The sequence below is a fragment of the Rutilus rutilus genome (assembly GCF_951802725.1).
Source record: "Rutilus rutilus genome assembly, chromosome: 23".
Classification (NCBI taxonomy): Eukaryota; Metazoa; Chordata; class Actinopteri; order Cypriniformes; family Leuciscidae; genus Rutilus; species Rutilus rutilus.
Window position 1 is genome coordinate 31,026,546 of NC_140233.1, and position 26,744 is coordinate 31,053,289.

Genomic DNA, 26,744 nt, shown 5'->3' on the forward strand with positions numbered 1-26,744 from the left:
GTATAAGATAATAGGAAATAATAGTGAAAAAAAGGTAGCAAAAACATCCTGAGGACTGGACCTGGCTCCCGGCCTAATATATATATATCTATAACCAGCAATACGGGATGAGTACTCTGGGTTCGGGCCCAATATCCGAGCTTGGAGCCCTCTCCGCGGACAGCACGCCAAATATGCATAACATTTATTCTATCTAAGTTTTTTGTAAGTGTGAACTCGTGAGGTATCATTTCAGGTCCCGAGGATCACCTACGAGCCCGGAAGGTCAAAAGGTCAACCTGCCTGGCGAGTGTGTGAGTGTGAGTGTGTGTGAGTGTGTGTGTGTGTGTGTGTGTGAGTGTGTGAGTGTTTTTGTGAGTGTGAGTGAGTGTGTGAGTTACTCTGTCTCTGTGTGTGAGTGAGTGAGTGTGAGTGTGAGTGTGTGTGTGTGTGTGTGTGTGCAGTGAGGGCACAGCCGCTCTTCCTTCGGCAGCCAGGTGTGTGTGTGTGTGTGTGTGTGTCTGCCTGTCTCTATGCTCAGACTGTGTTCACTGAGTCTGTACATGCTCAGGACTTTCCTCAGTTTAGGGTCGCTCACTTCACTCAGGTATCCTGCCAATTCATATCTTCTGTTTAGGGCCAAATAGCATTCCAGTTTTCTCTATTTGTCTGTTGCGTCTGTCCAATGTTTGAGGTATTTTTCTTTTTGTGTTTTAATTATTTGGTTTGGTCTGGCTATGTTTTTTTTGTCAGTTTGTGACGTCAGCTCTAAGACCAATCGGCCGAGGGCGTTCCTCTCTGGCTTCAGCTCTTGGTGGGTCAGGGCTTTGTGATGGAGGGTCTGTTCATCGCTATTTTTTAAGTGAGCATGGAATTTAATGGCTCTTTTTTGAATGGTTATCACAAGGGGGTATAATCCTAAGTTTTGCGCTGAACTCGTAGCAAGATTTTGCTGCAGAGTCTCTATTGGGTGTTTGTCCCATTTAGTGAACTCTTGGTTTGTGAGTGGACCCCAGACTTCACACCTGTACAGCGCGATGGGCTCGATTACTGTTTTGATTATTTTTAGCCAGATTCTGATTGGGATGTCAATTTGGATATTTCTCTTAATAGCATAAAAAGCTCCCCGTGCCTTGTCTCTCAAGTCGTTAACAGCTTTTTAAAAATGTCCTGTGTTTCTAATATTTATGCCAAGGTAAGTGTAGTCCTGCGTGTGTTCGAGGAGCATGTTGTCCAATGTAAAACTATGATGTTGATCTTGGCGGCTGGGTCTTTTCGGAAAATCATTATTTTTGTCTTTTTGGGGTTAACTGCTAGGGCCCATGACTGACAGAAGTTGTGCAAGAGGTCTAGATGCTGCTGTAGACCCTCCCTAGTGGGAGAAAGCAGCACCAGATCATAAGCGAACAGAAGGCATTTGACTTCAGTGTCCAGTAGAGTAAGGCCAGGTGCTGCAGACTGATCCAGAGCCATAGCTAGCTCATTTATGTTAATCTTGTCTAAGTTAACTTATATTTTAACAGGTTTCTCAGGAAAACAGTCTGATATAAAGATCTACTACCAAAGCACGACTGAGGTGAATGACCTTCCTTTTGAACACAAGACGCCACATGTGTATGTGCTCGTGAAAGATATCAGATTGTTGTGGCAAATAAACAATAAACAATTCTGAATAAGAAACAAATGTCCAATCAATGATTATAATGGTTTATTTCTCGCAAGAAAGGCACACAGTCGCACAGTCAGTCAGGACAGTCAGTCCGAGAGGAGGCTCTCTCCATCTATATCTCTGCTACTCATAACATGGATAACATGGGGCCATAGCCCAGGCTCTTAGCCAACTGAACCTTTCTCTGCCTTATTAGGAAAGTACATGATTTATTATAGGGAAAGATCATTAATATGACATAAGACAGTGTGCAATAACAATAATAAAAACATAATAATATAACAGCAATAATGACAACATATTCAACGTAAATGATTATATTGATTGAAATAATAAATTGATTATAGTATATTGTCCATAGTTATTAGATCAAATATTAAACAAAGCAAAACCAAAACCAACCTTCGTAGAAAGACTGGGTTAGCACATTACTCATTTTATCAAGCACACATGACCTAAACCTGACCTTGTGTTTAACATACAGATAATCACACCTTACCCTACACCCTATTTAACATGATTGTAATGGTTATTTTTGGTAGATATGAATAAAAGTTGTATCCTACATTAGGGCTGGGCGATTTAAATCGTGAGATTGTTATGCGCATCTCGTCAGTAAAGCCGGTTCCTTGATTAGTAGTAAATCGCCATCACCTGCTTTCAGATGGAGCGGCATTTACTATAAAGAGCCGTAGTTAACTGACAAGCTGAGCCATATCGCATTAATATGGCGGACGTATCGCCAGCGATAATTAATGCGATATGGCTCAGCTTGTCAGTTAACTACGGCTCTTTGTAGTAAATGCCGCTCCATCTGAAAGCAGGTGATGGCGATTTACTACTAATCAAGGAACCGGCTTTACTGACGAGATGCGCATAACAATCTCACGATTTAAATCGCCCAGCCCTATCCTACATTTAGTGTGAAAGCACAGGATGCATAGAATGGCACTGAAATTCTGATTAGAAAATCGTTGCACAATATAGCGTCTATATGGAAATCACTATCAACAATACCAATGTAGATCTAGCCTTCAGCCCAGGGATTCCCAAACCTTTTTGTCAGAAATGCCCCTTTGAACAACACATTCACATTTCTCTGATGATGGTTAATGGTCACATGACATAAAGAGTGACAGATAAAATATTTTGTTTATCATTTTGATTTTTTCATGCGTTTGATTTTGATTGTTTTTATTTTAAATAATTTATTTATTTGATGTTAAATTTTTATGATTCAGTAAATTGTTAGCATTTCCCCTTACAAACCCCATTTTGTGAAACCCTGCTCTAGCCTATGGACTCGCCTATAGACTTGGTACATTTAGTTTATCTTTGATCATTGTCCTCATTCCTTTTTTCGCTGCTTAGTCTTGAGGTGGTTATTACCTGTCAAGTGCTAGCTTGTGAGTCCTGAGTGTTAACCTAAAGAGGTTAGTTACTTTGTTTCTCTTAACCATCACCCAAGTAGCATCAGTGATGCTATTCTGCCAAAATGATCTAAAAGATTTCAAATTATCATATTGAACATTTAACAATGATCATTCAAAGAAAATACTCAACATTTTAAAATAATATTTGCAAACATAAGTGAGATGGTTTTATACAAACATTGGTATGATAGTTGATTCTAACATCTACAGGTGAAAAAGAGTGCGTGGAAATCAAGTTTTGTGAAACAAAACATTTCGCTGAGCATGTTTATGTTGCACTGCATCACTGAAGACCTTAAAGAAAAGAGAGATCAAAATAACAGTTTAGTTTTGGTCAGAATCAAGCAGATAATCATTGAACATTCACCCTCTGTCTTATTATATGTCTCTAATTATGTGTGTGTGTGTGTGTGTGTGTGGCACGGGCGTAATTTCCTATGGGGACAAGGGGGACATGCCATCTCAAAGATGGAAATACCCCATAAGGAAACAGGCTTATAAATAATACACGATGATCTTTTTTGAAAACCTAAAAATACAGAAAATATTCTGTGATGGATAGGTGTAGAGGTTAAAATATACAGTTTTTACAGTAAAAAATCATTACGTCTATGGAATGTCCCCATAAAACATGGAAACCCAATGTTTGTGTGTGTGTGTGTTTATAAATCATTCTAAATTAAGTTTTTTGAATATCTAAAAATGCAGAAAGTTTTCTGCGATAGGTAGGTTTAGGGGATAGAATATACAATTTGTACAGTATATACATCCATGAGAAGTCCCCATAAAACATGAAAACTATTAGGTCTGTGTGTGCGTGTGTTTGTGTGTGTAAATACATGATACCTCCTTTAAATCCATTTGCTCCCAGATTTTTCTCCTTTTGGTTTCCTGTTATAATTAAACCAAACCATTAAAACCTTAGCCAAAGCCAATTGTAGATTATTTCATGCATAATATGAAATGCTCAATTTGAGATGTTCTGTGTTTACATAATTTGGGAAATAGATTTACCTCTCACTTCCATGTGATCCTGATTTTTGCCTCTGTTTGTTGATGAAGTGACCCTTATTTTCACGGTATATTGCAGAAATCTTCTCCAACAGTTCATTTACTTGAGTCTGATCATGTTTGTCCTTGTTGTTCAGTGTGTGAAGCCTTTCGCCATGCATCTCTACAAGACTTGCGAGCTGTTGACTCTCTCTTACATATTCTTCAATAGCTTTGTCTTCTAGATCATCCTTTCCAGAGAAAAGGATCATTATATGGCTTACTGCATTGTCCAGACATTCATGAATGCGATCTATCATTTTGAAGGTTTCCTCAGTAACTCGTCCCACTTTGATTACAATCATAATGACATGCGGCCCTGGACTGGCACGTGACAAAGACTGAGAGATTACATAATCCACATCTTCTACATCTTCTGCGTTTTTAATGCCAGGAGAATCAATCAACATTAAGTTCATCCCAGATCTGCTGGTGGGGTAAACCAATGTGCTGCTTTCAGTTTGGAATTTTTCCCCAAAAATGGTTTTAATGGTTGCAGTTTTTCCCACTCCAGCCATTCCCAGGACAACAACTCTGACTTCTTCAGCTGGATGTTCTTGAGGGTTTGTAGTGTCTCCCATGTGCACATCTGAACTTCCTGGCACTGAATCAAATGACATATCTTGTATCGGATTTGTTTTCATTTTTTGACTTTGCATGTTACTCTCGGCGCAGGTCATAGAATTTTCATTTGTTTTCTGTGTTTTTTTCAGATCTTGCAACAGCTTGTCCATATTCTTCACAGATTCACTATCTTTGTTGTTCCAGGTGTACACTCGATTCCCACATCCCTGTATAATGCTCTGCAATTCTCCTCTTTCCTCCATAAGAAACTGATCAAAGGATTTTGACTCGAGGTTGTCGCAGTGTGAAAACAGAATTGAAGTATGATTCGTGAAGTCATTTCCCAGAACCTGACTTAATCTTGAAACCATGGACATCTCTTTGGGTGTAAAGGAACCGATTGGAATGATCAGGAGAAAGGCATAAGGCCCATTAAGAGATGCAATAGCTGTTTTTAGGACTGCTTCCACCTCACTCTCTGTTATTTTAGTACAGTGCCATCCTGGAGTGTCCACGACTGTGACTTCCATTCCACTGATTCTCCCAGTTGCAGACTGGTATGACACGGTGACTGACTGAGTGGATGAAAGAGATGTAAAAACCTTTTTGCCAAGTATGGTGTTTCCTGTAGCACTTTTGCCAGACCCAGTCGTACCAAGCAGGACAAGCTGCAGTTTATCTTGGGCTGCCATAACCGATATAGTCAGTGGAACTGTACAGAAAGCAAAGATATTTTCTGTAGAAAGAAAAAAATAGTAATATGGCATTATATTATATGCTGAAAGTCTTAAAGAAAAAGTTCACCCAAATTATTTCATAATTTACTCCCCCTATGTTGTTAGAAACCCTACTTTCCTTCTTCTACAGTACACAAACCAGAAATTTTGAAGACCGCTTTCCAAATTTGTTTTCCTATTTCTTATAATTGCATGAAAAAATGCCAGAACAGTTTCAAATTGCTCCCTTTGGATAATTTGTTTTCTCGTTTTTGTCTTCAAAGCGGTGAAACCATCCATTTATCACATTTTTGACCCTCTTCATAGACATAAAAAAAACAATCTCTTCATTTTTGTTACATGTCTGTTTGTTTTTGAACTTCATTCTGTGTTCATTGTGTTCAGTTTCTAGCCACTCCTTGTTTCCATGTTCACCGGCTTCATTTGTTCATTTGGTTCAGCTGTGTTGTGTTAGTCAGGGCTGCGTTCAGCCCCGACAAAACGTTGCACAACGTTTTTTAAATAGAAACGGTGATGCGTTGAACACACTGTTCTGATGACGCAAGAGTTGCAACTATGGCAGCTGAGAAGGCCATTCTTTGTGTTCTTTGTGAAGAATTTTCTGAGCCTGATGAAGTCGGTATAATTATGTGTTTAATACTACAAAATATGCCCGATGTTACAGTTACTGCACTTGCTGCCCAGAACACAAGAGAACATCCCAATCGAGTGAAGGGATTGCTGAAACTGAAGCACACATCTTACCTAATTCAGACTAAAACACATCTATTTAGCCTCACATACTGACTTTATTTGTAGTTCATACTGTTTTAATACCCTGTATTTTCTTTCTCATTTTTAGGAAAAGCACTTAATTACCATTGTTTATTTCTATACCAAATGTCATACACTTGCAATGAAGCTAAAAATAAACAACTACATCATTATGTTGATATCCTTTATTTTTACAATAAAACTTACGACAAACATGTCTTCTAATATCCTCAGTTGTTGCGTATACCGAGCTGCATCGAACACATTTGTAAATTACTTTCCTTGAACCCATTGTGCGAGTTCACTTTAATACCGCGTGCTTTATATACATGTTGCTGCTGATTGGACTGCAGTTCTGACACACCCACCAAACAAGAGAAAACGTATCTCAAACCCCGTTGCACACCGGTGCACGCCGTTTCCAGGAAACATGACGTTCAACCCGGAAACCGTAGCAAAACGTTGCGCACCGTTTTGAACTTGAACATGCCCCAGTTCTCTGTTCTCTCCCTGTTTGTTACTATGGTTACAGTCGTCGAGTTAATTTACCCCAGCTGTGTCTCATTTCCCTCATCTGTTCTCTGTGTATTTAACCCCTCTGTTTTTCCCTGTTCCTTGTCTTGCATTACGTTATTGTTGTTGTGTGGTTATGTGGGTTGTTCCATAAAAGACGCTTAGAAAAGCGGGGATTAAACTCCAAAACCGGACTTGAATGAGCCTAACAAATAAGTTGGGGCTAAAGTGGTTCCATAAAAGGTAATTGAAGTTCACGCAATCTCACTAATTTGATCCAGGTTTATCTAGTCTAGATAATTGCGTGTGCACGCGTTTCTGAAGCAGCCATAGAGGTCGATCGTGGATCAAATCGATCCACCATCAAACAGCTATATTTTGTGCTGTTTATGCGTTTGTAACATGTTTTTTTTCCCTCAGTGCAAAACTTACATTTACAGTTATATTCTCCATCTGTAAATGTTATAAAGTCATGCAAATGTATCCGTTTTACTGCTAATCTTCTTATTGAATGAGCGCTGCTGCGCATATGCGCGGCAAATAGGAGCACAATAATTCTGACTAAAATATACATTTTGCTTGGCAAATTAATATGCGATATTTTATAACACCAGAAATATCTTCTAATTATAATAATTTATCTTTAGGATGTTGGATAAGTTGCAGTGAACTTCTAGCTCATTACACTCATATAGGATTTTATACTTCTAATAAAAATTTTTTTTTACAGAAGTAGCCTAATTTAGGGAAGATTTTTTTAAGAAACTAAATAAAGATACAAAATATAGTTTTGGGTATAGGACCTATGCTACAGATCTATGCTATGCTATAGATGACTTATACTTATTTAGAATGCTGAGAATTACAGCTTTTAATGCAATATTTTTTTGGAGAAAGCAAGAATCCCCAGTTTTAAATGAGTGGTTAGATTTAGTTTCTAAAGTACATTATGGAGAGGATAACATGAAATTAAGAGCAAATGTATACATTTTGAAAAGATATGTGCAACTCTAAAATCAAAGAATATTCCATAAAATAAAGGAATATATATTAGCCTACATTAACTACATTTTTATATAACCCTCCCTTTTATTTCTAGTTATTTGTTATTTTATTTATTTACTTATTTAATATTGAATATTTGATATTTAAATAATATTACTTGAATAACTATTAGGAAGTTTGTGTCATTATAAGAGTTTGATATAAATATGTGAATGTTACATTTTTATTAATATTTATTTATTGTTTTTTGTCTTTTTCCCCTTAAATCATATGTATGTGTTGGTGGGTATTATCACAAAAGAAAAAAAGTAGAAGGAAAAATAAGGAATATTTATTGGGGGAAATTATGATTCCTTTAAAGGAACTGTCCATCTGTATAATTGTGTTAGGCCTAAATGTGTTTGAATTGAAAGACATAATAAAGTACATAAAAAATACATACTATATATGCTAAAATATTTGTTATTTGGACATATGATTTGGACATAGATGTGCCTTATTTACAATTTTAAACCTACAAGTGTATTTTTATGATCGCAATAACTGTAAAGGGACTATTGTAATGGGGTAAATCAAATGTAGGTTAATATACTGTCAATTACTAAGCTCAGATTCATCTTACCAGTTAAAATTTATACTGTGCTTTTGTAATTATTTATTTTTAATTTTGTGATTTTAACTTCTGCTTTAAAAAGCTTTTTTTTAGATTGTGTTCTAATGTTCTTCTAATAATCATAAACGTGTACTACAGCTGCCAAACAAAGCCAGAGAGAAATGTATTCATAAATCTTTAAGACAATCTAATTAAATCTTGGGCAAAAAACATTCAGCCAGTAATTCAGCCTATATATATATATATGTATATATATTGTGGAAGGATTTGTAAATTTTAATAGGTAGTTTGAACCTACAAATAACCAGGAACACCTAGACACATTGATACCAGGGGTTATTCAGGAAAGTGAGGGTAATACCAGATCTCACCACTATATATATATATATATATATATATATATATATATATATATATATATATATATATATATATATATATTAGGGGTGTAACGGTTCACGAGTCCCACTTCTCAGGTCAAAACTGATAAACAGTTCACACAAACACAATAAGAGTAGCTCAGTTTCGTTCCTTACAATTGCATTTGCCAGTTGATGTTGTGGTCGCGCCAGTCTCTATGAGCGCGCTTGCCACCCCCGACGCGCCTTCATTTGAAATAACGAAATTTTGGTCGGCAGAAAAAATGGTCCAACGAACCGTTTGGTACGTAGTGCGTACCGAAAACCGAACCGAAAGCCTCGTACCGAACGGTTCGATATGAATACGCGTATCGTTACACCCCTAATAAATATATATATATATATATATATATATATATATATATATATCATACATACACACACACACACACACATATACATATACACATATACATACATACATACATACATACACACACACACACACACATATACATACATATATATATATATATATTAGAGGTGGGCATAGATTAATTTTTTTAATCTAGATTAATCTAGATTAATTTTGAAATTAATCTAGATTAATCTAGATTAAAATGGCTCATTTGAATTCTGCCGAAGGCATTCAGAATATGTGTGCTACCCAAATAATGACTATAAAAGTAAGTCTTTGAGAACGGGTTTCTCAAGCCAGGTGGCGCATTAGACCAGGGGCTCATCTCCTGTTTCCAAAATGCATCACAAACTGCTTGAGAAAGCTGTTCTACTCATAGACTGTAAAAGGTTACTGTACTGTTACCGTCTGTAGGCAACATTAGGTAGGCCTATGTTATTATCAACTACTATAGGCTATCAATTAGGGATGGGCGATATGGCCTAAAATCCATATTGTGATATACATTGCAGCCTCTTGCGATAACGATATATATTATAATAAAACCATTTCAGAACAGGTTACACAGACCCTGCTAAACAACTGCTAAATGTTTTTTTTTTTTTAAAGGGTGTATGTAGTTTTGAGAACATATATTGTGCAAAACTGTAAGTATACAACATAATTTTGCAGATAAATAAAATTTAAGTACACTAGCTGCAGAGACTTAAGTAGGTCTAATGTTTATTATGGCTTGGAGTTTATGAAACCCCAAATTTAAAATTAGAATATTGTCTAACTGATGTCTTTTCAGTTAAAAAGAAACACAACAACGATTCTTAAAATCGGGCGCAGACAGAGATTATGTGCTACACCACTAAGATATATTGGGAATAATACGCGCGCTGGTATTCAGTTATATGTTTCGTTTTGAATTTGAGGTGGTAGAACGGATTAGTCGTGTGTTAACTTACCGAACTGTTACACCACACACTCTGTCTATATAGTTTGCTGCTGCTCGTTGCACCGATCTTTTTCACCAGCTTTCACTTTCAGCCGTGTTTACTTAAGATGACGACGAATATGATGCGTTGCAGCCGGGTGTTCCTCGCGGCCGCGGGTAGATTGCGTCATCATAGCTTGTGTAGCTTGAGCCAGCTCCCAACGCTCCCAACCCAACTTGGAGAATAGATTAACGGCGATAATTTTTTTTATCGCCCGATAAGAGTCTCGCGTTAACGCAGCACGTTAACGCCGATAACGGCCCACCACTAATATATATACATACATACATACATACATATACATACATACACATACATACATACATATACATACATACATATACATACATACATACATATACATACATAAGCTGCGAGCAACGATGAAGGGCCCAAGCCGGCGGCACTGCCACCGGCTTGTCCCCATAATCGCTGCAACAGTTTTGTTCACATTGAATTGACACCCTCTATTTGTACCCTGTACTGTATTTTTTTTTTTTATGGCCCTACCTCTTTTGCACCTGCTCTCACTCTTGTACAAAATAACTTTTTTTTTTTTTTTTATTTACCTGCTCTCACTCTTGTACAAAATAAGTGTTTATATGATTTTAAAGTAAAATAAAGTTTATAATCGGGGTTGAGCTGCACATATTGATTGAGATTTACTCACATCGTTATCCCTCAGCCAGACAATGTGCATTCTGGTGGTCCAGAAGCGCCCCCTGGCTAAACCTTGCAGAGGTGCGAGATTTCGCCAAAGTGTGCTTTCTCGATGCTCCCATCTCTCAAGGTGGCCTTTTCGTCGACACTGTTGAGGACTGGGCCCAGCAGTTTTCCACAGTTCAGAAGCAGGCTGAGGCAATCAAGTGCTTGCCCCATTGTGCTACACGAGCACTTGTGGGCTGCCCCTCAGTCTGCTCGTCGCCAAGGGTGACGAGGCAGAGAATCTTTTTTTTTTTTTTTTTACTTTTTCCGGTACCTACACCTTTAATAAAAGAGCAGTTTCTAAAATCTCTGGGTGCCACGAGGGCAGGAACGACAGCGTGCACCGCCTCATTGCCTTGGTGCTCTCATTCCTTCCTCCCCAAGAGGACCAGAATGGCAGCTTGCGACGCTATGCCTCGCAGCTCTCGTTCCCCTCTTGGCAAGAGGGTGAGAACGACAGTGCACACTGCTACGCCTTGTCACTCTCGTTCCCCTCTTCAGAAGAAGGCGAGGCTGACACTGCGCCATTACGAAACCGTGCCACTCTCATCCCCTCCTTCAATCGCCAGTGGACAGCAGCATGCGGTTCCGTAATGCAGTTAAGCCTTCTCACGCGTCCTCTGTCCCAGGGGTTCCCAAACTTTTTAGCCTGCGACCCCCATGATAAATGTGCTGCTGCTGTCTTTAGTGACAGAATCTTCAGCTCTGCTGACTGCAGTGGTTCGAAGGGAGGTCTCTGCAGTGCACTGAGCACCAGAAACAGGTCCCAAGAGGGTCACTAAAGACAATGCTCCTGACTGAGCTGGTATCAAGAGGGTAGGGGACATGCAAGCATTTTTGCTTGACGAATCGTGCCTAGAATTCGGACCGGCTGACTCTCACGTTGTCCTGAGACCCTGGCCCGGATATGCGCCCAAGGTTCCTACCACACCCTTTAGAGACAAAGTAGTGAACCTGCAAGCGCTGCCCTCGGAGGAGGCAGACCCAGCCATGGCTTTTCTCTGTCCCGTCTGCTCCTTGCAGTTATACATACAGAACGCAAAGCTTTAGGACCTCAGACCAGCTCTTCGTCTTTTGCGGAGGCAAGCAGAAGGGAAAGGCTATCTCCAAGCAGAGGTTAGCCCACTGGATAGTGGATGCTATTGTCTTGGCACATCAATCCCAAGACGTGCCTTGCCCGTTTGTGTTGCGAGCACACTCAACTAGAAGTGTTGCTTCCTCCTGGGCATTGGGTCAAGGCGCCTCGCTGACAGATATATGTAGAGCTGCGGGCCGGGCGACACCCAACATGTTTGCTAGATTCTATAGCCTTCGTGTAGAGCCGGTATCCTCACGTATACTCACCCCAAGTGGCCAGTAGCGCGGGGAACCCGCTCAAGTGTTGGCTTGCTACGCCATTCTCACCTGATCGGCCAGGTACGTGCGTCTATTTGCTCCAGTGTGTTCCTGGAAACGGCTAACCCTTTTTAGTTCCTCCGTCACCCCTATAGCAGTCAGACGTTGCGGAGCAGCTGACGCCAGATCTAACACTTGTATGCATTGAGGAACCTGTGCTAGGCTCAGTGTCCATACCCGATACCCGATCGGGTAGCCAGTGTCTTTCCCTTGGAAGAGCCGTCTCTGCCGTCTCTGCGCTTCTCCCCTAGGATTAGGCTGGAACCACCCCAGAGACTTCCATATGTTGTACCACCCTGCTTGGCTAGTCCATATGTGTATTATCCCCATTACCTCCCTCCGGGCAGTTCATCATCTACGCTCAATCCATGCGGTGAACTTTGGTTTTCTTCATCCAGCTAGTCTGAGTTTTATTTACAATGGGGTCGAAAGGCAGTTCAACTCACCTAGGGCCTCATTTATAAAACTTTGCGTAGGATTTGCGTCAGTGGCGTACGGATGAAACATAGGACGTGCGTACGCACAGAAATATTCGGATTTATAAAAACGTGCGCACGCACATCCTACGCAGTTTTCCCTTAATAAATCACAATCAATTCTAAATGTAGCGCAGCTTTTGCGGCTTCATGTCACGCCCATAGTTGCCCATAAATAGTCCGTGAAACGCCCACAAATTAATATTCATAGATTGCGAAATCATGGCAAACACAGAGGAAAACCAAGAAACGTAACGAAGCGCATGATCAGCCATTGTGCGTCATTACGCATTGTGATGGCATCATGGCATTTTATTACCATCCATTTGATTGCATCTCACAAGCTACAGATGTGTTATGAGGATGAATTGCATAACATGCTAATATTATTGCAGAACATATTTATATCTTTTTGCAAATATGTGTTAATTTGCATTTCTGTTGTAATCTTCATTTGATTTTGTTTGTTTTACACTGCAGATCGATCAAACGGGTGTTTGTGTAGGCTGTTAATTGTAAGACTTGCTTTGTGAAGTCTTCATGTTATTTATGAGATTTACGCCTTCTTTTGTGCGTACGCAACGTTTATAAATGAGGCCCCTGATCTGGCTAAGGCCTCTGTCAATTCTTTAGTCTAATCGGAGTGAATCAAGTGATTTGTAAAAGTTTACACATAGACGAGTGTATCAAGTGATTTGTAAAAGTTTACACATAGACGTGAGTTGGGTAAATTAACCCTTGGCATTATGCACGAGACACTGGACTATGGGCTACTGCGAATGTGACTGTTTTTTTATTTTCTCTCTCTTTTGAGTTTGCCACAGTGTCTCAAATGCAGACGATATTTTGAACAACTGTCTAATTACAAGTCATACTTGGTTAGTTTTCTTACTTATTATATAATTGCAATGTTATTAGTTACTAAAGTTACTATTAATAATGTTACTAATGTTGTTACTACTACTAATGAAGGACTATAGTTAAAGCAGGTTATCTGTTGTAATATTTGTTGTACTGTGCTTTCCTGCAATTAAATTTTATATTCTGTATATCTCCATTCTCTCTTTGATAATCTCTATTTGTGAGCAGTAACTGTATGGGTAACAACAATCAAATACCTTCCATTTTTCTACGCTGTTAACATCAACAAATCCTGTGATTCTGGTCAATGCATATTATGCCAAATTTTGATGATCCAGTTTTTTTTTATAAACAAGTTATTTGAGATCCTCTCCTTATAAAATAGTAATCTACTTATTTTGCCAGAGAACTTAATTGTCTTAGGATCATGCGGATCTACAGATCTTTGTGATCATTTGATGTGTAGCCAATGAGCTATCACTAGGGATGGGCATCTCCATAACTAAGGCCGATACGATACGCATCTCGATGCATAGCCAACGATACGATACATTAAAGATACATATAAGCAGCTACCGATGCGATGCGATTCACTACTATTACGATGCGGTGCGATACGATTTCGATGCGATTCAGCGCGATGCGATTCAATGTAATATGATGCTATGCAATTATAGATAGTTAACTTTTATTTATTTTAAAATAAATATCAGGGGCCGTATTCACAAAGCATTTTATCTTACCACTAAATCGCACTAAAAGATTTTAGCTAGGAGTTTTCTCTTAAAAGTTATTCACAACGCCTTTCAGACCTACTCTTACTAAAGAAAAATGACAACTCCTAAACTAAGAGTGAGTCTCCGTTGCTATGGATGACGTCATTACTCATGCACGAGCTTGACTGAAGTGACCACCTTGATTGGCTGATGATTGTAACGCGGGAATGATTCCTAACACCTGCCCTACGATGATGAGTGACAGGTGACAGGTCTGAGAATGCGTGCGCTACACAAGTAGTGCGAAGGATGGAAGATGATGAATAACTGAATAAATAGCCTAAATGAATAAAGAGTAAGGCTAAACAAATAGCCTAGTAGCCTAATGAAACATATGGATTGATGCAATATCTTTGCAACATTATTGAATTAATCTGTCACTATATGCCTCTGCCTACGTTTGCAAAGAGAAGAACATTTTAATTTGATTCACAATGAAACGTTACAATTAGTTTACATGCAATGAGTAGCATAGTTTTGGTTGTTGTTGTTTGCGTTATTGCATCCAATGCAAAATTGTTCCTCGCGATTGGAAGCTCCTGTAGCCGCGGCATACGCATTTCAAAACATCGCAACGTGAAATGCCACAAAAAGCGGTTTGTGAAGGTCTTAGTGAGTTAGGAGTCCTTCTTTTAAGCTGTCCCATGCTTAGGTGCTACTTTTAAGTCTAAAATGCTTTGTGAATTACTCTTAGTCAAAAAAAATAGGAGTCCTAAAGTTACGAGTGACACGCCCATTATTTTTAGGAGTTGCTCCTAAATTCGCCAGTTAGGAGCTACTTTTAGCCTTAACCCTCTGGAGTCTGAGCGGTTTTTCTGGGCCCTGGAGGTGTTCTGACATGCTCTGACATTTGTGCTTTTTTCAGTTATTTATAAACATGTTAACCCCCTGAGGTCGGCGGTATCGCCGGCGATACCAGCTCGCTTTTTTTTTATCAGTGTAAAAGAAACTCATAAATACTCTGTTGACTTTGATTTTCCATAGGAGTTTCATACATCATCGAATCTGTTAAATGTGTATTATTTTTGTGTATACTCACAATAAAAACAAAGTGTTGTGCTTTTTGCCAAATAAAGAAAAATAAACATGAAGCGAGTTCTGCCTTCTGTCAGTGAAGTCCATTCTGAAACGCGGCCGAAAATGAACTGTAACTCAGTGAATACTCAGTCAATCAGGCATACAGACACACAGGCATGAAGCTTGAATTCTCTTCTTTTAAATGAAGTAATTTATATAAAAAACAAATATTCTCATCTTGTGAAATCTGTATTAAAAGAGAGCGATTCCAGTCGAGCTCATTACAGCTCATTCAAAAATAATGTGACAAACGCAAATGTCTGAGGCAATCCACGCAAACAACGCCCCCATATCAGCTTGAGAAAACACAAGTTTATTCAGGAATAATAATAATGGAAAATGTACCTCAGAAGTGCGGGTATATCGAGGAGCGAGCTGAGGAATACTGTAAGTTTTTTTCCTTCTCACGTGAATCGGGTTTCTGTTTATGAATGAATGAACGGCAGAGATACGCGCTGTTTACCACAGCTGGCAAAAAGACAGTTTAAATTTAAATCGCGTGTGTGAATGAATGGTGATGTTTTAGCAAACTGTATTGCTATACTGAGATGAGTAAAAATCGACTGAAATATGTTGAAATAAAATGTAGGCTATTTGTATAAGCAACGTATTAAACTGCAAATTAACATTTATATGCCCTAATATTCAAAACAACGTTACAGTCAGGCGAAATATGAAAGACAACATTTTGTTGACTAGATTTGGGTACAGTTTTTACTGTAGAATATACTGCCACATCAAATAAGCTTTTGTCCTATGGAAAATCAAAGTCAACAGAGTATATGAGTTTATTTTACACTGATAAAAAAAAAAAAAGCGAGCTGGTATCGCCGGCGATACCACCGACCTCAGAGGGTTAAAATTCTTTGTGAATACGGCCCCAGACATACAGCAAATCATAAAGTAGCTTAAGTGCCTGACTTTTAATGGCTCTTTCACAAACAAAAGATTTGGTTTTCACAAAAAAATATATATATTTTTTTTTCAGCTGAAAAAAGATGTTTTAACAAACAATAATAAAAAATAAACGTTCATAACTGTATTCAAATGCAAATATATATATATCCTACTTTAAGGTTGTAGGTGACTCTCATGACACGCCTCGCACTCCGTAGTGTTGTGATGCATCATATTCACGTAGCAGCTGCAGCAGTGGTGATGAGATTGTCATAAATTAAGAAAAGACTGTCACTGCAAACCAGTTTTATCGTAAACAGTGGTCAAATATCGAAGCTGGAGTCTTAAACCTTTCTAATGATGCTGAGTTTGTCAAGATCAAGAGTGTGATGTTTTAATGAGTAATTAATGTTGAACAACAATAATCTGGGGCCGTCTGTGATCTTTGCCGCGAAGATCACAGACGGGGGTCTGATTAGTGTTCAGGGTGTTCATCAGTGTTCATAAGCAGTGTTGTGTGTAACGCGTTACAAAGTAAAAATTTGGTAACGAAACGTAGTTCCTTTTTCAATTCGGCGCAACGTTACTTTTTCCATGGATATATTTGACAGTGACACTGCCTCAGCTGCGCGCTTGAGAGAAGAGAACGGTTGAGAACTGAAGAGAACGATTTAGTTTCATATTTATGTTTAAATTAAATAAAATAAATTTTTTTGCGCAATATAAGGAGACAAATGGAGTGGGCAGACATGATTTTGACCACTTTATTAAGTTTGTTTTTGTAGAAAGCATTTCTTTAAAGTGAATTTCGTTTTGTATTAATTGTATCTTAATTTTAATCAATGTTTTACCAACCAATAAGTAAATATAGCATGCAAAATAATCATGACATGTCATGGACCTGCGCGTGAACTGAATCTCGTCTCCATACTGTAAATGAACTGAAACTCAGATAAGCTACTTGTCTCACAGACCAGAGAAATATATAGAAAGCTTGAATATGTGTACTTTTAAACAAAATATATATTTTTCTCTCAAAATCTCTTTTTTTTCTCCTACTCCCTTTATAGAGTGAGTCGTATGTCTGAAAACTAAGCTTATGTCTTCTATCCTACGCTATCAAGACGCGATTCGCACCGGTGTTGGAGAGCAGGGAAGCTTTAATGGCTGTTGCCGAAATTTAAAGTTGGGTGGATAGGAGGAGCGGAGCGGAGAGAAGCGGCGCGGGCGCTCTGCTCATCGCGGAGTGTCACACTCTACCCCATGATGCAGAGCCGGCTGAGAATAAAAACAGAGAAGTTGCCGCACACAGCAGCGCCAATGAGAAGGACTTTTTTCTTTTGAAATTGATACTATTTTTCATAATAAAGAGCATAAAAGAAATACCTGTTATGTCCTCCTTAGTATAACTTTATGTCTACATATTTAGGATACAGATATTGTCTACAGATATTGGGTTCTGCCCAAAGTCAAGCAACATAAAAGTAACGTAAAAGTAACGAGTAACGTAAAAAGTTACTTTCCAAAGGGGGTAACTAAGTAAAGTAACGGATTACTTTTTTAAAAAGTAACGAGTAACGAGCAAACACTACTTTTTAAAAGTAACTTCCCCAACACTGTTCATAAGTGCTAAATTAGGGGTTAAATTAGTGTTTTTGGGGTGATCCAGTTCGGTAGGTGGCGATGTCACAAAAAAATAGGGTCCTGGAACTGTAGCCTCTGGTTGTGCAGGAATACCCTTCTCCTTGGAGTGCATCATGGTCGAAAGCCCGCCCCTTTGCGTCGTTGCTACGGACTACGGAGGTACGTGTTGTTTTTAGCATTGTAGTCTAGCTGTTCGAGCTTAGTGTTGTCCAGTGACATTTGGCGATTTTTATTTGTTCAGTATGATGTTGGGTTATTGAGAGTCTGTGTGCGAGTGGGGTGCTGCTTACTCCCAGGTAAGTTTTAATACTATGTTTTGGGGCGTTGTGGGAAGTTTGGTTTGACCTAACTTAAGTTATAGCCATTTGTTTCAGTACGGTGTGCCTTTAGGTCTTCCATCGGAGTGGCATCGCAGTTTAACGTAGCCCAGGTCGGAACACCAGCTGTTGCAGTCAACAAGGCTGTTGAATGATTTTCTTTGGTATATGTCATCGAAGTAGGGTTAGGGTTAGGGTGGGACATGTCCCCACCACTTTTTTGCCAGGGTTGATATTGTCCCCACCACTTTTTAAAACATCTCACAGCACGAATGTAACAATTCTACAAATAAACAAAACATCTCCAGTTAACTGGCAGAGCATTCATTTCATTTGTTTTTAAATAAGAGACGATCTAGCGTTTTTTAAATCAAGTGATCAAAGTGCTCGTTGCCGCGGCGATCAGTGGCACGGATACAGTGTTTTCTCGTGTGGCTCGCGCACCCGCCGCACTGTCTTCACTCGGACGCGCGCTTCAATCCGTTGCAGATACTCTCTACTCGTTCTGGTGAAATCACAAAACGTAATGCACACAAACGTGTCTCTGCTTGATATACAACCACTGAAACAAAAAACTATACGATAAAAAAAACTATGCAAGTGTGGAGTAGAACCCAGAACCTCTGACACACTTGGCGAAAGTTCTACCACTGGACCATTTAGATACACATTGGACAAATAGGTGGATCTATGTATTTATTCACACAAAGATTCTCGGCACTGACAACATATATCAGGCTACATCTCATTAAACAACAAATTAAACCCCATGTAGCCTACTATTTAAAGCGATTGCTGGACATCGTAATGTTATTGTACATACATCTGATTCAGCATTGTATTAGCAACCCCCACCCCACCTGTCCCACACACTTTTTAAAACAAAGTTACACCCCTGTTAAGTCAGTGTGCGCACGGAGAGCGTGCAGAAAAAAAATCACCGGAGAACGAGCTGATTCTGTGTTTTAAAAGGAATCATGAAAGAAACCCTAACCCACTATATACACCCAGCGCTGCAAAAGAAAAGCACAGAGCATCCTTAAGGACAAACACCACCCAGCTTATGCTTTGTTTAAATGGGTAGACAAGGCTATAACCTGAGACATCGTAGGCCTGTGAGCATTAGCACCCACAAGGCCCGTCTGTTTAAAAGTTTTTTCCCAGCCACTGTTAGGCTAGTGGCACAGGACATTAAGGAGGGAAAAAAGTATCCTATTCCATGTTTTTAATTATTGTAATGATCAGTGCATTAGTAATTTATTCTATTTAGAGTTTTATTTTTGTACGCACAATATTAGTATTATTTATTATAATGTGTATTTATCTAAACTAGAAAGGTTATTTATACACCGGTTCTGTATCTCTTTTGTATTCCTTTTAAAATGTCTAGTCGCTCTCTGCTCTACCTCATGATGTGTATGTATGTATATATGTGTATATACATGGTGTGCGTGTGTGTATGTATATATATGTGTACAATAATAATGAATTAATAAATAATTTTACCATATGAATTTAATCATACCTGTTTTCTTCAGTTCAGTTCAGTTCAATTCAAAGTTTATTGCCATTTGTACAGGTACGTTTCAGTACAGGTATATACATATATACATATACAACGAGCAATGAGTCCTCCAACGGAAATCAATGGGATTTTACAAAATGCCAAATAAAACACGACTGAAACTGTATTTCGCTACGCTACTTGTTTTGGAACATCAACGAACACAAACGAACGTTAAGGGTTGTTTTCAGGACATGTTTGTGCATGGCCATAGACTCCCATTCTAAAGCGGTCATGAGCAATTCTAAAATAGTCAAAAAGTCAAGACCGGAACCATTGTCAAAATTTCTGTGTCCACCACTCTAGTTCATCCAAAACAAACTACAAAATAGACTCAAAGTGTTAAATACCGGAATACCTTTAATCAGTATTTTTGTCTTAGGGCCTGTTTACACTTGGTCACTTCATGCGTTTTCTGTGATCAGATAGTCACTGAATGTCCCTTGATGTTGAAACCATCATGATGGCAGCCTCCATTTTAGTAAAGTCTAGATTTGTGCTAATTTCTACGTGGTGTTGTTGTCTTTCATGGTAGCACCACATACTTTATAGACAGCATAGAGATGCGGACCTTGATGTAATGTTGTTACATTACGTCTGTTTTGTTACTTCACAATGTATGTGTTTTTTTTTTTTTTATTGTTTTTTTTTAGGCCAATTTAATATTCCACTTGAAGGTTTGTCAGACCCTTTTCTTTTTTAAACACTTTCTCTTAAGAACTGTAATTTTAATAAAGCAGTTAAACTGAATCCATTAAGTTATTCAAAATTAAAGTACTTTAAAAACTGGGAAAACAAACAGTGTGGCTTTGTCCCAATTTTCAGACTTTACCAACAGCATACACTCTTTCAGTGAAGAATAAGATCAACATCACAGTTCTACCATATATTTGAGAGAAAAGAAGCAGCACTTTGATCTACCAGTAGTGGCTTTTTCATGAACTCTAAATGTTTTATGTATAATGATGCATTAAATGGGTAATTTCAAAGCGTAGTTTGTCTATTTTGATCTACTAAAATAGTTTTTTATTTATTATCATTATTTTAAAAAAAATCACAAACACTTACCTTCAGAAAGCAAGTCTTCCTCTGAATCACGTCCTCTTATTTCCCTTCCTATATAGTCATCAGAAAACTCATTTGCATAAAAAGGGTTGAGCTTATTTCTAGTAAATTATGTAAGACAGGAGGAGTTAAACAGAGTTATATATAATGATGGCTAACATCCAGCAATAAACACATCTGATCTTCTGAAGTATCTGAAAGAGCAGATTCAGTCAGCAGAGAACCATTTACAGCGCTACAGGACCCACAATGAGTAAGTACTAAAAGATAACTTATTGTCAGTTTTAACAGAAGATTTCAAGATTTCTGTTCATTTAAAAATGACAAAAAAAATCGTTGATCTGATAATGAAAAATAAATGCATTTTTTATATTTACTATGACAATAATAATTTGTATAAATAATAAAGGTTATTTAAAAAAAGTAATTGTTGTGGTTTCTTCACCCTTCAATTCAAGCAGAACAGACCACAGTAGTTTTGAGCACACTTGATTCACCGATATGCATTTAGGGATTACTTTGTTTATGCGTGTGTGACTGTGACTGCAATTACAATAATATTCATTATAAAATATTAGGGGTGTAACGATTCATCAACTACATCGATGTATCGATTTATATTCCTACGATCCAACTGGATCGATCTGTGCTCGGCAAGTTGGCCTTCCGGACGACATATCGATCTAATATCGTTTTAAAAGGTAATGAATCGATTGTATCGATACTAGGAAATAACGCATTGGATTTAATCACGTCAGACTTTATATGGATGTTTTTTCTTTGCACTTTTAATAATAAAGGCGTTAAACGTGACTCGATTCAGTCTGCCTATCTTTGTCGTCGTCGCCATGCGTGACGCGCCAGCAGCAGCGCGAAGACAACAGTCAAGTGGCGCAAAGTCTCTCACTTCAGAAAAACAGATTTTCCTGTCCTCTCAGCCGCTGTACTGCAGGAGCGCGCACTCTTCAATCGCACGCGCAAATGCGCCGGCGCGCGCTGTATCACTTCACTAAAGTCATACGAGAATGCAACGTCGTAAATTAGTAAGTTAAGAAATAAAAGTAAAATACCAATAAATTACGTTATTGGTACGTCATGTGTGTTGCTATTTATCAGGAGCAGTTTCCATGTTTCTTTAGCAGTTCTTCTAAGTATTGTGTGTCACCATGGTAGCCTAATTGTTGTTTGTTTCCATAACAAAATGCCACTTACTGGTTATTTTGTATATTTTTATATGACTGTGGTGGCTCATACCAAGATTGTATTAACACAAACTAGTTTGGGACTGCTTTTTAATAGCTTAACCTCGCAGTGCATACTGTCTATCAGTATTTGTCATATTCTTATTTTTATTTTTTTTGTTAAGTAAAGGGGGACAGAACTTATGTGTCAACAATTTTTGTGTAAACAAATGTATTATAATAGGCCTATAAAATTCCTAAAAAGGTGGGTCTCGGCTTGATGACCATGGGGAAATGTGGGTCCCATGGCCAAACTATTCAAAACATCATTCAATGTTGTGATAGTCGTAATTAATAATCACAATTACAATTTCAAGGGAATAATCAACAATTATCATTGTCGTCATAATCGTTCAGTCCTACCTATTAAAATAAAATGTGAATGCATTTGACATTAATTTGTGTTTTACTTGTTTGTTTATATCCATAATTAATTGATACCTGATTCCCTTACAAGAATTTTTGGCTAAAAAGTCACTGAATCGATTTCAAGTCAATGAATCGTTTCGGATCGTATCGTTCTAAATGAACCAATATCGTCCTTGAATCGTATCGACAACCATGAATCGCGAATCGAATCGTTGTTAAAACGAATCGTTACACCCCTATAAAATATGTATAATATATTGCAATTGGCATTCAGTGAAATATTCCACACAGCAACACTTTTATTTTAGGAAGTGTTCCCTTTCTAATGTGATCATCACATTGAGGGAAATCCATGTTTTATAACATGACTACAAACAATTGTGTTTCTCTTTAAATGACAAATACATGTTCAATAATGTCAACAGGTGAGCTACGCATTGTTATGGTTGGTAAAACGGGAGTTGGCAAGAGTGCTACAGGAAACACCATTCTTGGAACCAAGGCATTCGTGTCAGAAGCAAGAGCTACATCAATCACTAAAAACTGCTCATCTGGATCACAGACAATAAATGGCAAGTCGGTTGTTGTTGTGGATACTCCTGGTCTGTATGACACAAACATGAGTAATGAAGAAGTCATAAACGAGGTTGTGAAGTGCATCACTCTTGCGGCCCCAGGTCCTCATGTCTTTCTTCTTGTGCTTTCCATTGGGCGCTTCACTGCTGAGGAGAAACATACTGTTAAACTGATTCAGCAAGTCTTTGGCACAGATGCACAGCAACACATGATGGTCTTGTTCTCCGGGGCAGATAATCTTGATGGGAGACCAATTGAAGATTATGTTGCCGAATCTCCAGATCTGAATGAGGTGATTAAGTCATGCAGCGGGAGGTACCATGCATTCAACAACAGAAAGTCTGATCGTTCACAAGTTGATCAGCTCATGAGGAAGATTGAGGTCATGATGAGACACAACAAAAACAGCTATTATAGCTACCACATGTTCACAATGGCCAATGACCTAAAAAATACAATGAAAAGCGTGAAAGAAAAAGATGAAATCATTGCTAAACTAAAGGCTGAATTAAGAGCTCTTCAAAAAGAAGTAGACAAGTCCCGTTGTGTTATATTGTAGGCTTGAGTATGTGAATGATTTCTCGCAATGTCTCAGTTCTCACCAATAGAGAACAAGGAAATACAGAATCAGAACTTAAAATCAGAATATTAACATTAAATCACTTAAACAGTCATAGTAGAAGTATAGCCAAATCATAATCATTTCATAATCTTTTCTTTTTTTATTATAAAGCACTGTGCAAATGTTTTAGGCACTTGTGAAAACTGCTGTAAAATGATAATAATGTCATCAATAGTTTTTATTTACTATTAACTCTTTCCCCGCCAGTTTTTTTGTGTTGTCAGCCACCGCCAGCATTTTCACCAAAGTTTCCTGGCCCAAGAATATTTTTTTTATGAATATCTGCACAAACAATATATCAAAATACTGATCAGAGGCTCTTCTTAAAAGAAAAAAACATTTTAAACAAAAGCTGAGAAAATTGCATTTTTATCTCAAATTACATCAGGATTAGATTCAGAACGATAATCAAAGCATAGACCGCGTCAATCACGTTCATCAACTGCCCTGCAGCTTCACCTCTTCATAGGCTCCACATTTCATTCGGTAACATTGAAAAGCTTAGATTTATATGCTGATTATTGTGTTATGATCGCGTTAGCTTGCATATAACTCTGCTTCTTTGCCTGTCTTTTGATCCGAAGTTTCTGTACTCTCTCCGAAGATGTGTAATAGCGCCCTCAACCAAATAACAGTGAAACCATAGACAGACGTAAAATGGCGGGGAAGCATTGTGCCATAAATGATGGACAACCTTGTCAATGGCGGGGAAAGAGTTTATATCTATTAACTTTATCAAATCAATAGTTGATTAGAGAAGAAAATCTTCTTGATTCATTGGGAATTTGGTGGTGGTGAGATGTCTACAGAATATATGTATTATTGTCCTCTTGTTAGCTGTTGACAATTAACCATTGTTCTGTTATGTTTGATTTGCTATGTTAATCTGGCTATTTGGGGGCCTACTTTCCCATTTATATTTTTCAGTAGTGTGGTTGGAAATATATGCATTCTGAATAAAACTCTAAATCCAAGAATCACACAGTTCTTTGTGGCTCAATACAAGTCTTTCATTATATTTTAGTTTTACTCTTTTCCTGTAATTACTAATACACATTTCCTGAAACCTAAAATACTGTACATAAATACAATAACATTGTAAAAATACAAAAGCAAAACTATAAACTCAGTTGTAAGGGGATATGTTGAGCTGGTTGTTTAGTAATGACTGGTTTAGTGTGGCAACATTTGTGGAGAAAGCTTGGACTTTAAGGCAAAGAACGCTCTATCCCAAGATGTAATGATATTGTCTATAATGGTATAAGGTCCGTTTTTCATTTGAAATGTCAGTGTCTTATAAGCCCATGTGGGCTGGGCACAAATTCTGTGCATGACACTTAAATAAAATAAAATGAATGAATGTATGAATGTATATGAAGCTCTATAACTAAACTCAAAAGACAAGATAAACACTACACTAAAAATATGTTGGATTTCTTTTAATTCAAACCTTGCCTTCAAAGTTCAGGTATTCTGTTGGTCTAAATTAAAATGTGACACATTTCCAAAAGTTAAATAGATTTATCTTAACTTAAACTATAGGTGAAATGATCCTAAACGAATGAGGTCACATTTCATTTGACTCATTCTGTGTATTTCCACTGTAAAATAATAAATTATTTTTAATCCAGTGCTGTGCCATGGCACGCAGCAGTCGTGGGATCCAAGTTAAATGTACCAAAGTCAGTTAAAATGAATTGCTAGTGTAACCGTGACGTTATTGCCTAACTTAGTCCCGACTACGCCACCGGGGTTATATACCCACGCAAATAACAGCAACACAAGTTCAAATAGACAATACTTGTTAGTAGAACGAAGACGTGACTTTCAAGCTCAAATAATTTTATTGACAATGAAGCATAATTCTCTGAAACAAGCACTTTCACCTATTAATAATATAAAAAGAGGAATAAGAATTTAATACACATGGACGTTAGGTCAATTATTAAATTTCACAACCCACCCGTCTTACAGTAGGAGAAACCAAGCCTGTGTGAAAAAGGGGAAAAGTCATTGGGCCACGGACCCGCCTGTCACGTTAACTAAAGAAAACAAAGAGAGGACTCAAGTGCAAAGGAAAATAATATTTATTGGAAAAAGAAACACTTAAACACAAAACAAAACCCACGAGGGGGAAAACATTACTAAATACCAAAACAACAACAACTTCAAAAGTGAACATACCAAACGGGGAAACGGGAGACGTGTACAAGACAACGAACCAGCACAAGACTACAAACACAAGGAGGCTAAATAGGGGAACAAACAAAGGAGGGTAACGAACACAACAGGTGGGGCAAATTAACCAATAACTGGATAACAAGATGGGAGGGGCTAAACGGCAGACACAAGCACATGGCTCAAAACAATAAAACACCCATGTGCATGACAAGACAGGACAGGCATGTGACATAACCCCCTCCTTAAGGAGCGGCTACCAGACGCTCCACAAGGACGGGAGGGACGGACCAGGGCGGGACGGGAGGGACGGACCAGGGCGGGACGGGAGGGACGGACCAGGGCGGGACGGGAGGGACGGACCAGGGCGGGACGGACCAGGGCGGGGCGGGGCGGGACGGGAGGGACGGACCAGAGTGGGACGGGAGGGACGGACCAGAGTGGGACGGGAGGGACAGACCAGAGTGGGACGGGAGGGACAGACCAGAGTGGGACGGGAGGGACAGACTGTCCATTGGGCGGCCAGGGAGGAACAGACCGTCCATCGGGCGGCCAGGGCGGAGACTGTCCCTCGGGCGGCCAGGGCGGAGACTGTCCCTCGGGCGGCCAGGGCGGAGACTTTCCCTCGGGCGGCCAGGGCGGAGACTTTCCCTCGGGCGGCCAGGGCGGAACAGACCGTCCATCGGGCGGCCAGGGTGGAGACTTTCCCTCGGGCGGCCAAGGCGGAGACTTTCCCTCGGGCGGCCAGGGCGGAGACAACCCTTCGGGCGGCCAGGGCGGAGACAACCCCTCGGGCGGCCAGGGCGGAGACGACCCCTCGGGCGGCCAGGGTTCAGGAACTGGAACTGGCACCACCGGCTTGGGCACTGGAATTGGCACCCCCGGCTCGGGCATTGGAACTGGCA

At 38.9% G+C, this 26,744-nt stretch overlaps 2 protein-coding genes across 2 annotated transcripts; one reads left to right on the forward strand and one right to left on the reverse strand.

The window, feature by feature from the left end:
- Nucleotides 1-2,866: 2,866 nt before the first annotated feature.
- Nucleotides 2,867-20,873, reverse strand: LOC311282868 (GTPase IMAP family member 8). The gene is made up of 4 exons (XM_084396930.1): nt 20,857-20,873; nt 4,096-5,431; nt 3,928-3,972; nt 2,867-3,375 (listed from the first exon to the last, which is right to left on the reverse strand). Exons 2-3 carry the CDS (start codon nt 5,385-5,387, stop codon nt 3,933-3,935), a joined length of 1,332 nt encoding a protein of 443 aa, XP_084253056.1. The 5' UTR covers nt 5,388-5,431; nt 20,857-20,873; the 3' UTR covers nt 2,867-3,375; nt 3,928-3,932.
- A 2,005-nt stretch (nt 20,874-22,878) lies between these two features.
- On the forward strand, nt 22,879-24,638 carry LOC311283349 (GTPase IMAP family member 7; the record flags this gene model as incomplete). Its single annotated transcript, XM_084397691.1, has 1 exon — nt 22,879-24,638. The coding sequence occupies one exon, from the start codon at nt 22,879-22,881 to the stop codon at nt 23,596-23,598; it is 720 nt and encodes a 239-aa protein (XP_084253817.1). The 3' UTR covers nt 23,599-24,638.
- Between the last annotated feature and the right edge of the window lie 2,106 nt (nt 24,639-26,744).